At 30.8% G+C, this 13,104-nt stretch overlaps 1 protein-coding gene across 2 annotated transcripts in view; it reads right to left on the bottom strand.

Annotated features, from left to right (window-relative positions):
* Positions 1-13,104, bottom strand: part of Epha3 (EPH receptor A3) — a 368,574-nt gene that overhangs the window by 35,166 nt on the left and 320,304 nt on the right. For both annotated transcript variants that reach the window (XM_063224777.1, XM_063224778.1), the window contains exons 12-13: positions 8,928-8,989; positions 6,786-6,995 (exon numbers count right to left, since the gene is read on the bottom strand). In XM_063224777.1, the coding sequence (XP_063080847.1) occupies positions 6,786-6,995; positions 8,928-8,989 (272 nt within the window). The remainder of the gene's footprint in view (positions 1-6,785; positions 6,996-8,927; positions 8,990-13,104) is intronic.

Below are 13,104 nucleotides of genomic sequence, written 5' to 3'. Positions count from 1 at the left end.
TGATAACTGAAATTAATAATCTATTTATACTTTTCAGATGTATGAAGGGGTACCATTACTTTGTGAAGCTCTATACCCACATATTTATATTATAAGAAATACAGAGTAAATTCATGGTTGGAATTTATTTTCACTGCAACTTTAAAATGTTGTCAGTATACAAAGACTACTAAAAAATTTTGTAGTTACCATTTAATTCATATATATAATGTAAGACATATATTACTTAACAAAATAGTATCACATTTTTATAGATACCATTTTTTTGATGTGAATAGATTTTAGCTCTTGAGAATCCTTCAGAACAAGGGCTATGCTATAATACAAGTTGCTAAAATGGTATTACCCTGAGTTAATGCAGAATTTATTTATGTAGCTCTACCCATTTTTTCTTATTTTGAAAATGGAATTAGATAAGACAAAGTTGTACTAATATATTTTCTGTCATCAAATTGGCAGAGTCACAAATACCAAAAATAAATAAATAACTAGTTCTGGAAAACAAGATTTTCCTTCTGATCAGATAGAATGTTCTCAAAACATTTCAAAATCCAGAAAGTAACTGTTAAGTGTGCAGAACAGAAATAAAAAGAAAAAAGATTTAATAGTAAGGGAGATAACCAAGGACAAATAAATGGTTTTTCTCAAATTTCTGTAACAAGTTTGTGCGATAATACTCCAAAATGAATATAGGGTCCTAAGAATTGGATTGATGACCCACATGGCACACAAATTAGATAACAAGCTATAGTTTCACCAACTTGATCCTGTGTGGGTGGGGGTGGTTATAACGATGTTTAAATTTTGACTTTAGCAGTTTCAGTATGCATATAAGAGTATTTAGGTACATAGATGCACACATGCATATGCACAAAACACTAACCTATTTGACATATAATTTCATAAGCAAAGACCAGTAACATGGTTCTGAGGGAATGAAGTAAATTAGTAGACCAAAGCAAAAAAAAAAAAAAAAAAAAAAAAAAAAAAAAAAAAAAAAAAAAAAAAAAAAAAGAGGAAATATGGCGTAATTATACTATGAAATTCACATTCTGAGGAACCTAAAGAGAGGCACATTTTTTTCTGTTTGGTCTAAAGAACAAAAAATTCTTTGATGCTTTGTATCTGTGGTTTTAAATACTCCAATCCTATCCTTTTCAAATGAAATCCAGGGATTTCAAGATGATTTGCAACCTCTCTTGTGCAGATGTAGTTATGCTTTTAGGGTGATTTGTTTAAAACCTATTATATAACATAGAACTAAGCCATAATTTAGATTTATAACACTGAAATACTATTGAAATATTTATTTAGTTTTTAAGTACTATTTCCCGATAAAGCATCTGTAATAGTGGCTTTCAATGCGTCATCTGCGAACCTATAGTAGTCCTCAAGAGCATTTCAGGGATACCATGTGATCGAAACTTTTTCATAATAATACTAAAACTTTATAGCGTTTTATACTCTCAATAGCCCATGAGTGTGCAGTGGAATTTTATAGAGGTTACAGGATGCATAATAGTATTATATAATATAAAACCTCAATATTCGAAGGTTCTATGCTGCAGAGAGATTTTGAAGTAACTAAAAATGACAATTGAAAGAACAGTCCTGATTCCTTGAATAATATATTTTTGGGAAAAGAGAAACATGGATACAAACATATATTAACATTTTAATTGACCTTTTGCTCTGGCACAGTTGACGACAAGGAGGAGATACAATATCCCTATAATAGAACAGAGAGCAGTGTGGAAAGCTGTCAGGCAAATTGTTTTAAGATTTGAAGTTAAAGATTTTCTCAACTCCTCAAATACTCTCTACTTTAAGATTTTTAATACATAGTTAATTAGTATAAATTCTATATTATTCTTCAGCGTGTTGCTCCTAGAGTTGCTGCTAGGATAGGAGAGCAGACACCCTATGTTGGTGAATCAAATCAAATGCCTCTCATGATTCCTTAGTGCAATTATTCTTTACATAAAGTCAATAATTTTCAGAGAAGCAATTGAGAAAACTTTAATTCACTGAAGCACTGAATACTAATTTCTGAAAAAAGAAATTTCAGATGCTAAGTGAAATGTGTTGTGTTACTTAAATGATGTGGCTGATGCTGAAAGCAGATTAATCGAACTATATCCAAAAAGAACACCTCATTTCATGTTTTCATGATGAGCTTGTTTTTCTCAAATATTCAAATGATAGCATACTAAACTAAATAAATAAGATGTATGCCTTAGTTTAATAACTGTGCTTCGATTAGAAAAACAAGCAACCAGACAACAGATACATAATGAACTACACTATACTCTGCACTATACACATTATTACACTATAAACTTTTTGGGAAAACTATTTGCAAAAACAATTTTGTTTGATATCATCATCACAATCTAGGATTAATAAAAACTCCAAAAGAAAAATTTCAGAAATACTTTTATAATAACAAAATTCTTGCAGTAAGTACACATCCTCAAATATGAAAATTTGAAATGGAAAATTATTGGATATTTTGATGTATTTCTTAAAAAGAATAGCAATTCTATTATCTTAATCTTTATGGTAATTATAAAATTATTGTACTCAAGGTTTATTATGAAAATTTAAATCGGTGATTTTTAAATTACTCTAGAATTGTAATGTATATTCCAGCTTCTCAGGAAAAAAAAGCCTCAATGATATTCTGTGGAATTGTGTAGGAGAAAATATAAGGGTGAACACTGAAGACTCTAAACAACTATTCAGTGAGAGTGAACGAACTCTGTTGATTGTAATGTTTTTTTAGAATTTATTGACATTGAAATATCAGTGAAAAGTGGCTGTTTTGTTTTGTATTTGTTTTTGTTTTTCAAGAAAGTTGAGAGAAATTTTGATACAGCCTTCTTCTACTAAGGACAAAGAAATAGTTGTTAGAACTCTTTGGTCCTGACAAAGTAGTACCAGTGAAAATTAATCTCTGAAAGTTAACATAAAATAGTGGTGCCTCGGTTCACCAACTTAATTTGTTCCACAGTTTTGGCAAAGATAGTCATGTTTGTGTTTGTGTGGGAAAGACAGCCATGTTGGTCACACAACACAGCTTGCAAATCAAAACAAAATTTTGCTAAATGCTTCTGTATGCAAACTAAGTTATTTGCAAACAAAAGCATCTGTGAACACAGCATACGATATAGATATTTCATAAATCTTTCAAGTTGACAACAAAAAATAGTTTTGTTGAGTATTTTAGAATTCAAGGCTAGTATTGGTAACAAGGTCGCTTTTGTTCAATAATTGAATGTGCCATAGAAAGTAGAACCCAACTAATCAACACCATATAAGTGAGATAAATTCAACTATTTTCCATTAATATGGAAGTATTTTTTAAATAATATGACTATTATAATTAGAAGGGCAGTGCAAGAGGATATGTTCTCATGGATTATACTGGAAGCTTATACAGGTGTAGAAAGTAATGAAAGACACCTTCAGAAAGCATAGTACTAAGGAGGAAAAAAAGATGCTTCTTGAGAAAATAAATATTATTTGGTCCATATATTGTATCTCAAAATATGGACCAAATAATATTTGATGATAGTTCAATCATTAAAATGATGCTTTTCTATAGAACACTAGATAGCTGGTCATTTGTGGATTTCGGAGAACCATTAAAAAGCATTATTAAGGTAATCACCATTGTTTTTCAATTTCATCAAGTGTTCCGAAATATATGGCTGCAGTTATTGTTAGAAATGTATTCAATTAGCTGCAATGTTAAAAATTTCCTATCCAAAATTCAGGTTACATTTAAAAAAATATTTAACTTCATTAACAATGTGATTCCAATACATATTATAACTCAAAATGAGAAAAGGGAAGGAGTATAATGTATAAAGTTATCAAGAGAGTCAAAGTTCTTAAATCATATATCTAGTACTCCCCAGAACTACTGTGCCATTGTATTTCTGTGGTTCTTTCACTGCTGCTTTACCGGTAGATGAAACATTCTGGCAAATCAACTTATTCCAAAAGTGTTATATAAATGCTATGTAACAGTATTGGGGATTGTTAATTAAGTAGTCAAGAAAGGAGAGGTTTTTTTTTAAGCATGAATAAACTTTTTGTATAAGCCAAGAAAATGACAGAAATCTACTCCACGTGTGTGTGTGTGATTTTTTTGCTTGGGGAGTTCTTTTTGAAACAGGGTTTCTCTATGTACTTTAGGCTGGCCTTAAACTCCCTTTGTAGCCCAGACTGGCCTGGAACTTGTAAACCTCCTGCCTCAACCTTCTGAGTGCTGGATTACAGCTGAATGCCTCCAGGCTCATCAAATACCTTTAAAAACTGTCTGCTCTCTTTGCATGTGAGAGCATAAAAAAGGCTTTGATACACAATAATCCCCTCCTATCCACAGTTTCACTTTTATAATTTTATATAGCTGAGGTTATTCACATTCCAAAATACTAAATGGAAAAATCCATAAGTTATTTATTATTATTATTATTATAAAATTGTTATGGATAAATCCAAAATTATTATTCATAAGTTTTACACTGCATGCCACTCAGCAATGTGATGAAATTGCATACACGTCTGCTCTATGCAAACAATGATGGTAAGTATCTCTCTGTCCACAGTGTCCATGCTGTATGCACTACTTCTGCTTTATTACTGTATAGTCTTCTGGGTTGTAAGATCAACTGTCCTAGTATCATAGTGCTTGTGTTCTGGTTACTCTTACTTTATTTAGCAATGGTCTCAAAGCACAAGTGTAATAATACTGAGATGCAGTTTTGCCAAAAATAAGTTATAAAATGACTCCTTTAAATGAAAAGGTGAAAATTCTCAACTTCACAGGAAAAAACAGTACAGAAGTTCATTTCAGAATTATCAATGGTTTCTATATCCACTGAAGTTAACCTTTGCAGAAAAGGGTGAACTACTACATTATCTATGACTGCAAGTTGATATGATAAAGACAATTTTACCATCCCCAAACACTCACATATTTGTATTATTTTGATTCAAGGAATTTCAATTCTAGATATTTATCCTAAAGAAGTAATCTTAAAAAGAAATGAACAAAATATCAGGATATACATCAGAGTATTTTTATTGGTATCAAGGATTTGAAATTCTGTCCAATCAATTGTATTTAAAATAAATCAAGCAGAAGGGCATGGTGGTGCATGCTGTAATCCCATCACTCAGGAGGCTGAGGCAGGAAGACTGTTGCAAGTTCAAGACCAGCCTGGGCCACAAGGTAAGTTTAAAGCCAGCCTGAACTGCACAGTGAGTCTCTGTCTCAAAAACACAAAATGAATAAATAAACAAACAAATAAAATAAATCAAGTATGTGAATTAAAAAGGTATAGGATAGATTTTTCAATGATGTTGTAAAACAATATTTAATTATATGAAACTTTCTGTATTTTTTATTTTTAAGCTTGAAATATGAAATTTAAAAATTTGAATTTATATAGGGTAAAAATATTGCATTTATTGATGAATTGGAAACACATTATATGGCACCATAGTCAGTGTGAAAACTTAGCTATATGTAAAATAAATTATTATTTATATATGAATTACTTATATAAGAATCATTATCTGTATAAGAATTATTTTTATATAGAAAAGTATTCTGAAAAAGATAGCATTAAAATGTTAACACCCGCCCTCTTTAGGTAGTATTATTAGAGTGACTATGATCTTTATTTTTTGTTACTGCAGTTTTCTAAATTTTCTGCCATAAAAATTCTCTAAAATGAGATTTAAAAGAAATATATCTATAAACATACAAAGAAATAGCCTAAACTATTTTGAATCAAATGAATTAAAGTTAAAAGAAGCCCACACTCTTTGATACTGACAATGCACTTTTAAGGATATGCCATAAGAAAATCACTATATTTATATATTTGTGAATGCAAAATATATCATTTATGCATTTCTATAAAATAATGAAATATGATACACAGTATTTGCTTCATAGAGTTTGCCTAAAAGCTGATAAAAATTAAAAACAGTATACCAAGCTGTAAAGTGAAAAGAAAACTTATTGAACAGTAAAATATCTTTAAGAGATATAATATTAATGAAAAATAGTTAAAAATGAAACTATAGATAATCTATTTTAATAATTATTTGTTGATGTTTATATATAAGGGACAAAGAAAAATCTGAAGTAAATGATTCGTAGACCAAGTATGGTGTTTCCTAGTTAGAATTGTTACACTCCTTTTGTTAATGTTTATGTCATGATGTCACCAAAGAGCCTGATACTATAGGTAGAGATGTAGTACATGATGGGATTCTGTAGGCTACTTTCCTGTTAACAACGAGGTCTGCCAAGAATATGGGGACACCATGGGTGTGAACAACAAGGTACATTTCCTTTCTGGCTTCCTCCCTGCACCCTCCTCTGCCTGCTTCCTGAATACCATAAGGTGAGCGGCTTTTTTCCACCCAGGTCCTTCTATCACATAGTTCTGCCATAGAGCCCGCTGCCTACCGACTGAAACGTCTGAAAATTGTGAGCCAAAATAAACTTTTCTTCATAATTGTGGATATCAGGTATTTCGTCCCAGCACTGAATGAAGCAACTAAGACACCTTTTACACAGTGGCCTATTTTCCCCAGAATGAGTAATAATATTTTAAATTTAGGAGAATATTCCTTTAGTCTTTCAGTGGAAAGCACAACTGAAAAGCACTTGCAGTCATGATTCCTACTTACTTAAGAGTTCACATGACATAAAATGGATTGCAAAGATTAAAACAGAAAGGAAAATCCATGTTACTCACTCTTGTTGTGTAAGCGGCTTCTGGATCATCCTCTAGAACTCGTGAAAGTCCAAAATCAGAAACTTTACACACCAGATTACTGTTGATCAAAATGTTACGGGCAGCAAGGTCCCGGTGAACATAGCCCATATCTGACAGATATTTCATACCAGAGGCTATCCCTCGAAGCATCCCCACAAGCTGGATGACCGTAAATTGAGCATCGTGTTTCTGCAAATCATTCCCATTGTACAATTAGGATATGTTTCAAATAGCCAAGACCATGTCTTTTTCCTTTAAATCTCAACAAGGTTTTTCTAATAAGGCTATGTACATTTTGCTCAAAATATTTGAGACTGAAAGCATATGGCTAAATGGATACAAAAATAAAACAAAGTTTTATTGTGCATGTATTAGCAAATAAGGTATTACATAATCATCAGGAGGTTCTAAGCAGATTCTTTTAATATTTCTGCAATATACAACCTTCTACTTGGGACCATTAATGTCGAAAACAAAACAACACAAAAGGAAATGTGTCTAGTAACTATTTCAGTTTGATGGTTCATTTCCTTAATGGAACTTATATCTTTCTTACTAATTTTAAGACATTTTAAAAACTGCTTCAAATACGGTAGATACTAAATTTCAATTATTATCATAATTAGTTCATAATTAGTACAAAATTTATATTGAATTTATGTGTTTCTACTCAACCTTAACTTGCAGTTTATAAAGTAAAAAGAAAAGGAGACAGAAGCAAAGTCTTAGATTTAGAATTTCCAATCCACTTGGATTAAATCAGAAATGCAAGTGTAATGTGCTATTATAAAATTTCACTTCTATATCTATATCTATATCTATAATATTCACTTTTATATCTATAATATCTATGTCAGTGTTAAGTGAAGTTTTGATAATAGTTAAAATCATCTGATTTGGAAAACGTTTTTAAATAATTGTAAAATGTTTTAAATAATTGTAAAATGCTCTTTGCTAAAAATTATATTTTGTTCATGAATATTAAAATTTTAGTATATCACTTTTCATTCTTAGAAAAAATTAGAATTTTCCTCTATAAATCGTACTATATGTTTTATCTCACATTTATTTAATTATTTCTCAATTTATAAAGTACTAAATATTAGCTTAATTATCACAAGGTTTCTCTTATATGAAAAATATAAAATGTAAATAAATAGCAAAATAAAGGAAAGATGATAGGAAATGAGATAGATCTTTTCCAAAGTGGATCAAAAGATAAAGGGAGGCAGAAAGGTAAAGAAAGGAAAATAGATAAAAAATTGTTAAGATGTGTTACATACATGTCATGACTCTTCATTAAGAATATAATCATTGTCCACTGCAATAAAAACACCTTGAGTACAGGATGCCTTGAGTACAGGATGCATGTGTTTTTTTTTTTTTTTTTTTTTTTTTTTTTTTTTTTTTTTTGTCTTTTTGAAACAGAGGCTCACTATTCAGTTCAAGCTGGCCTTGGGCTCACTTTGTAGGCCACGTTGGTCTCAAACTTATAATGATCCTCCTGCCTCAGCTTCCTGAGATGGCTTTTCTTATTCTTTGCAGTGACTCGTGATTTGTAGTACCTTAGAGATCATAAACTTTTACTTCCTTTGAATGTAGCATTTGTTGAAATTTTAAACGATCTATTAAATACAACAGTGTAACTATTCCAAATTTAAAAATTTTAAAATATGTCACCAGATTTTATTCCTCAATTAAGAAAAAAATATATGTAGTAGTTTATAGTATATAACACAAAACATGTAGTTTCTTAATAGACAGTACTATGTGAGACACAGATAATTCACCTAATCACAGATTGAGGTTACTTTAGGAAAGAGAATGGAATATTTCTTAAACTATTTATGCCTATTTGTTTTAGAGGTTTTTATGGTTAGTTTTATTTTAACTAGAGCACTAGAAAGGGCTGAAATTTGCTAAATATAAAATTAAACAATTAATATTGAGATCCTGCAAAATAAAAATGCAAGTTAACAGGTTTTCCTATTTAGTCCCAGAAAATTTCGGTCACACTTGAAATTTAGATGACCTAATTGCTTGGCATGTTGGAAGATTTCCCTCATGTTTTCAGCAACTCATTCATAAATATGCATGCATACGCATATGCATTTCACTTACACGTAAGAAGCTGTCCAAGGAACCATTCTCCATGTATTCTGTGACAATCATAACTGGCTTACCTAGAAATGCAGTAAATAACACATCATTTGGACAGTTTAACAAAGCCATACAATAGAAAAATTATTAAGCTAAAAGTTTCAACCTACCTACACTATGCTGTCACTGAGGGGAACTTTTAAAATATGAAAAGTCATCAGACAAAGAATGCTAAGCATACTATATATATTTAGCTAAAAATAATCATGTCTAATCATGAAAAGTAGTTGTTTCACGTCAGGTTTATAGTCTACTGTGAATTAAAATGACACTGAAAACTGTAGCACTTTACCCAACTTTTACGGTGTAATGTTATGTGAACAAAGCTGAACCCTCACTGTATTCACATTATAATAACTAAGGGCTGTGTAATGAAAAACAGTTTGAAAAACATACAGAATATTGGTGATGTATAAGAAATGCCAGAAAAATGTTCCCGTAATTAAAAATTTGTGACATTGGATTAGGTACTTGACAAGTGTTATATCACTTCATTCTCACCTCATCTTTACACCTTAGTAATATTCATTATTCCTACTTTGCTGGTTTTCACTTGAAAACATTGTAAATTTGTGAAACTTGTTGGATCATAAGGTTAGATAATGATTGAGCAGATCCCAGATATGACTGTCTCCTATTTTACATATCAGATATATTACTACATTACAGAGACTTACTGGATTATTACTATGTTGTTTATTTGCAGATCTTTCCAATTAAGAGAAAATTTTATTTTTCAAAGTTCATAAGACTGAGTTAAATTACAGTGGAGAATTACTGAAGGTTCTTAAATAATAGATTTTTAAAAAAAACAGTCATATATGTCTAACTGTATAACAGACATAAACTTTCTTCTTATGTACCTTCTACATTATAAGGGTTAGTTTGCCATTCTGATACTAGGAAATAAATTACTTCCCTTTTAAGTGTGAAAATTCCAATTTATACCGCTTGCAAATCGTTGATGAGTACCATGTAGGTTACATTTAACCAATTAAGTAACCTGAATACAACATAGAATGTATGTCTTTTTTATTCAGGTGAGCAAAGAAACTATTAAATTCTGTAAAATTTCCCTGGTAATTTTCAAATGTAATATTAACAGATATACTGATCTATTTCCATTAAGATAAGACATTGTTTTATTTATATTTTCTAGGTACCACCTCACATACAATTAATTGATATAATACTTGAAACGTCAACTTAGTCAAAGCATTTGTGTCTTAAAGCTTGTTTTTTTTCAAATTCTAACTAAATGCAATTTGGGCAATATTCTCAAAGAAACAGAAGACTGACCCTTGCCTTAGCACCTCTAATACTTCCTGAACTATTGTTCCCAAAGACCTTTCCTGGAGTAAAATTGCCTGGAATCAATGAGTGAAATCCTGTATGTGCATATTCTCTGTAGACCATCAGTTTCTATTTCCTTCATTAATCAAATTCTTGAGAGAATAATATGCTGCCAAAATTTAATATATACATCAAATGGAGTCAGAGATTGTTCACCTCATTCTACAAGTTACTGCGTTGTGTACTACTCAGGCATTTGCTTATCCCTATATCCTCTGGCTCTCAGCCACATGACCAATTCATTTCTCATTAGCATGTCTAGTGGAATGTTTGGCGAAGAAAATAAAAGTAGGTAAAATATCAAACCAGTCAATTAAGGCAAAGCCTCATGACCATTCAGAAACCAGATCAGGCTGCATTTGACTCTACAATTTATATATTTGTAAACAGATCAGTTAAGGTGGGCAAGTCTGAAAATATGCTTCACATTAAGTTCAAAGATTCTACAAACCAAATATACAAAGAGTAAACAGAATCACAAGTAATTTACATTGGAGAGCAACATTCTGTTTTAGAGTCTCCATTATGATCTTAATTTAGATAAATACGGGCATAAAAAGAGTTTCTGGAATAGTGGTGAAGAGCTAGCTCTAACGTGCATTAAATGCAGAGAAAAATTTTTTATACGATACCAATTCACTTGGTATCGATTATACAATGCATTGGTAGTCTAATATGCATAATATTTCATATGCATTTTGATTTACAAATTATATATAGACTTCGTGTAGATGGACTTCTTCAAGACAGCCTGTTTTTTATTCACTGCCTTCAGAGACCAACCACAAAATGCATTTGGGTATACAGGCTAAACTCAATGGAGCTACTGTTGTAGGACTGGCTGGAACAAAACTCCACCAAAAATAAATAAAACAGAGTCTTCAATGGAGGAGTTGTACTTTTATTCTTAAATTGATTTCTGAGTAAAGACATGATGAAGTTTCACATAATAAGAAGAACCAAATTAGTTTCTTAAAATCAGTTCATTGTCATGCAATATCCCCAGCAGTTGAGAGACACTTATAATCATTGAATTACTGCTTGAAGAAAGAAAGGTGATTCAAAATGTCTAAGAATTGTATTCCTAAGTAAAAGATCGAAAACCTAAAGATTAAAATATTGTAATACATGGAATTACAGAATTTTTCTGTGATTTTCTCATTAAATCAACACAAAAATACAGGGGTATATGTTCCAAACTCCATTTTAATCATTTTAATTATTCTGTTGTAATGAACAATGTTAAATCTGCTGTTCTATGAGCACTGAGAGTAGTCAACTCCATGTGCTTGTAGTTCTAAGCCCACTACTTACCAGTGAGCCAGTTTCGAGAGCTTAGATTATGCCTCTTGTGTCAGACTCAAAAAAAATTTTCTCTTCAAAATCAGACTTGGAAACACTACCTTCAAGTCTTTCTTCTCCAACTATACTCTCAGTCTTAACACACAGAATGCTTAATATTCAGCTTATTTTAAGATACTTCCATTTATTTATGCTAAAATTGAAATGAGTTAACATCACAATAAACTGAATGTTACTTTCCCTTATTCCAGTCCAAACTGAATCAATACTGGTGCCATTAATGCTTATAGTAATATTGGGCTGGAGATATAACTCAGTGGCCTGAACAACTGCCTAGAAAGTATGAGGTGTTGAGTTTGATTCTAGGTACCAAAAACTTAACAAAATGAAACAAAACACACCAGTTCATAGCAATATGAACTTACTGCTCAATTTTACAAGGATAGTTTTGTGTTTATATTTTCAAGCTTTCTAGGCTTTTATCCATGTCTAATTGTAAAGTATAAGATCTTTAGTACAGTTCTGAAAGGAAGTGACGATAGCAGGATTCTAGTTCCAATTTTAAAAGAAATGCTGTAGTATTTTACGATCAAATATAGTTTTTAAGGTGTATTTCTTCTTCTTTTGATGGTATTCCCATACTTTTATCTGGCACATGTATTTTCTGTGCATGTTACATTAAAAACAATCCTCAAAAGGTTATTTTCTGTTCCTATTGAGATGAGCTTTCTTTTCATCTATTAATGTTGTAAAAGGTTGAAAATTTTAAAATATTTAACCAACTGTGAATTCTTGGAATATATTCAGTTTGATCATGGTACTCTTTGTCTGCATTGCTAAAGACAGTTTTCTGATTACCGTTATCAATTTTTTATGAATTATAATAACTGGTTACTATTACTTATGGTATTATTTTTATTACTTGATATCAAAAATCACGATTTAAGAGTATTTGTAAAAGTTTGTATGAGATTAGCAATGCCTAGTTGTTAAACAAATGTATTGTTAAATGTCTTAGTCTTTTAGCACAGTTCCTACATGCATAAGTTAGCAGTATATAAAATGCAGTTTTAGAGTACATCCAACAAAATTCTAACAAAATTTGTAAGTTGAATTTAGTCTTTCAAAATTTTTTAAAAACTATAAATGAAGAAAATGCACAATATACCTTATCACTTTTTTTCTTTTTTCTTTTTTTTGTACCAGGGAGCGAACTCACAACTGCACACTTGCAAAGTAGGTGCTTTTGCCACTGAGCTAAATCCCTGGCATACCATATCACTTTGTAATTCAAATGTGGCAAATTCACCCAAGATTCATAGTGGAGATTCAAAAGGAAATAAAAGCTCTTTGAATATGTAAAAATAGCATTCCTTCCTTTATTTTCATCCCTAATATTTTGAGTAGAGATTTTTCTAATTGAGCTGATGTGAGAATGTAGATAGACATGTTCAGAACTCATTGACTGATTAATTAACTGAAA

This window comes from Cavia porcellus, unplaced genomic scaffold, assembly GCF_034190915.1.
Source record: "Cavia porcellus strain 051 isolate PalLab524CR breed Dunkin Hartley unplaced genomic scaffold, mCavPor4.1 scaffold_15, whole genome shotgun sequence".
Lineage (NCBI taxonomy): Eukaryota > Metazoa > Chordata > Mammalia > Rodentia > Caviidae > Cavia > Cavia porcellus.
Note: the sequence above shows the minus strand (reverse complement) of the source record. Positions and strands in the feature narration are given on the sequence as shown.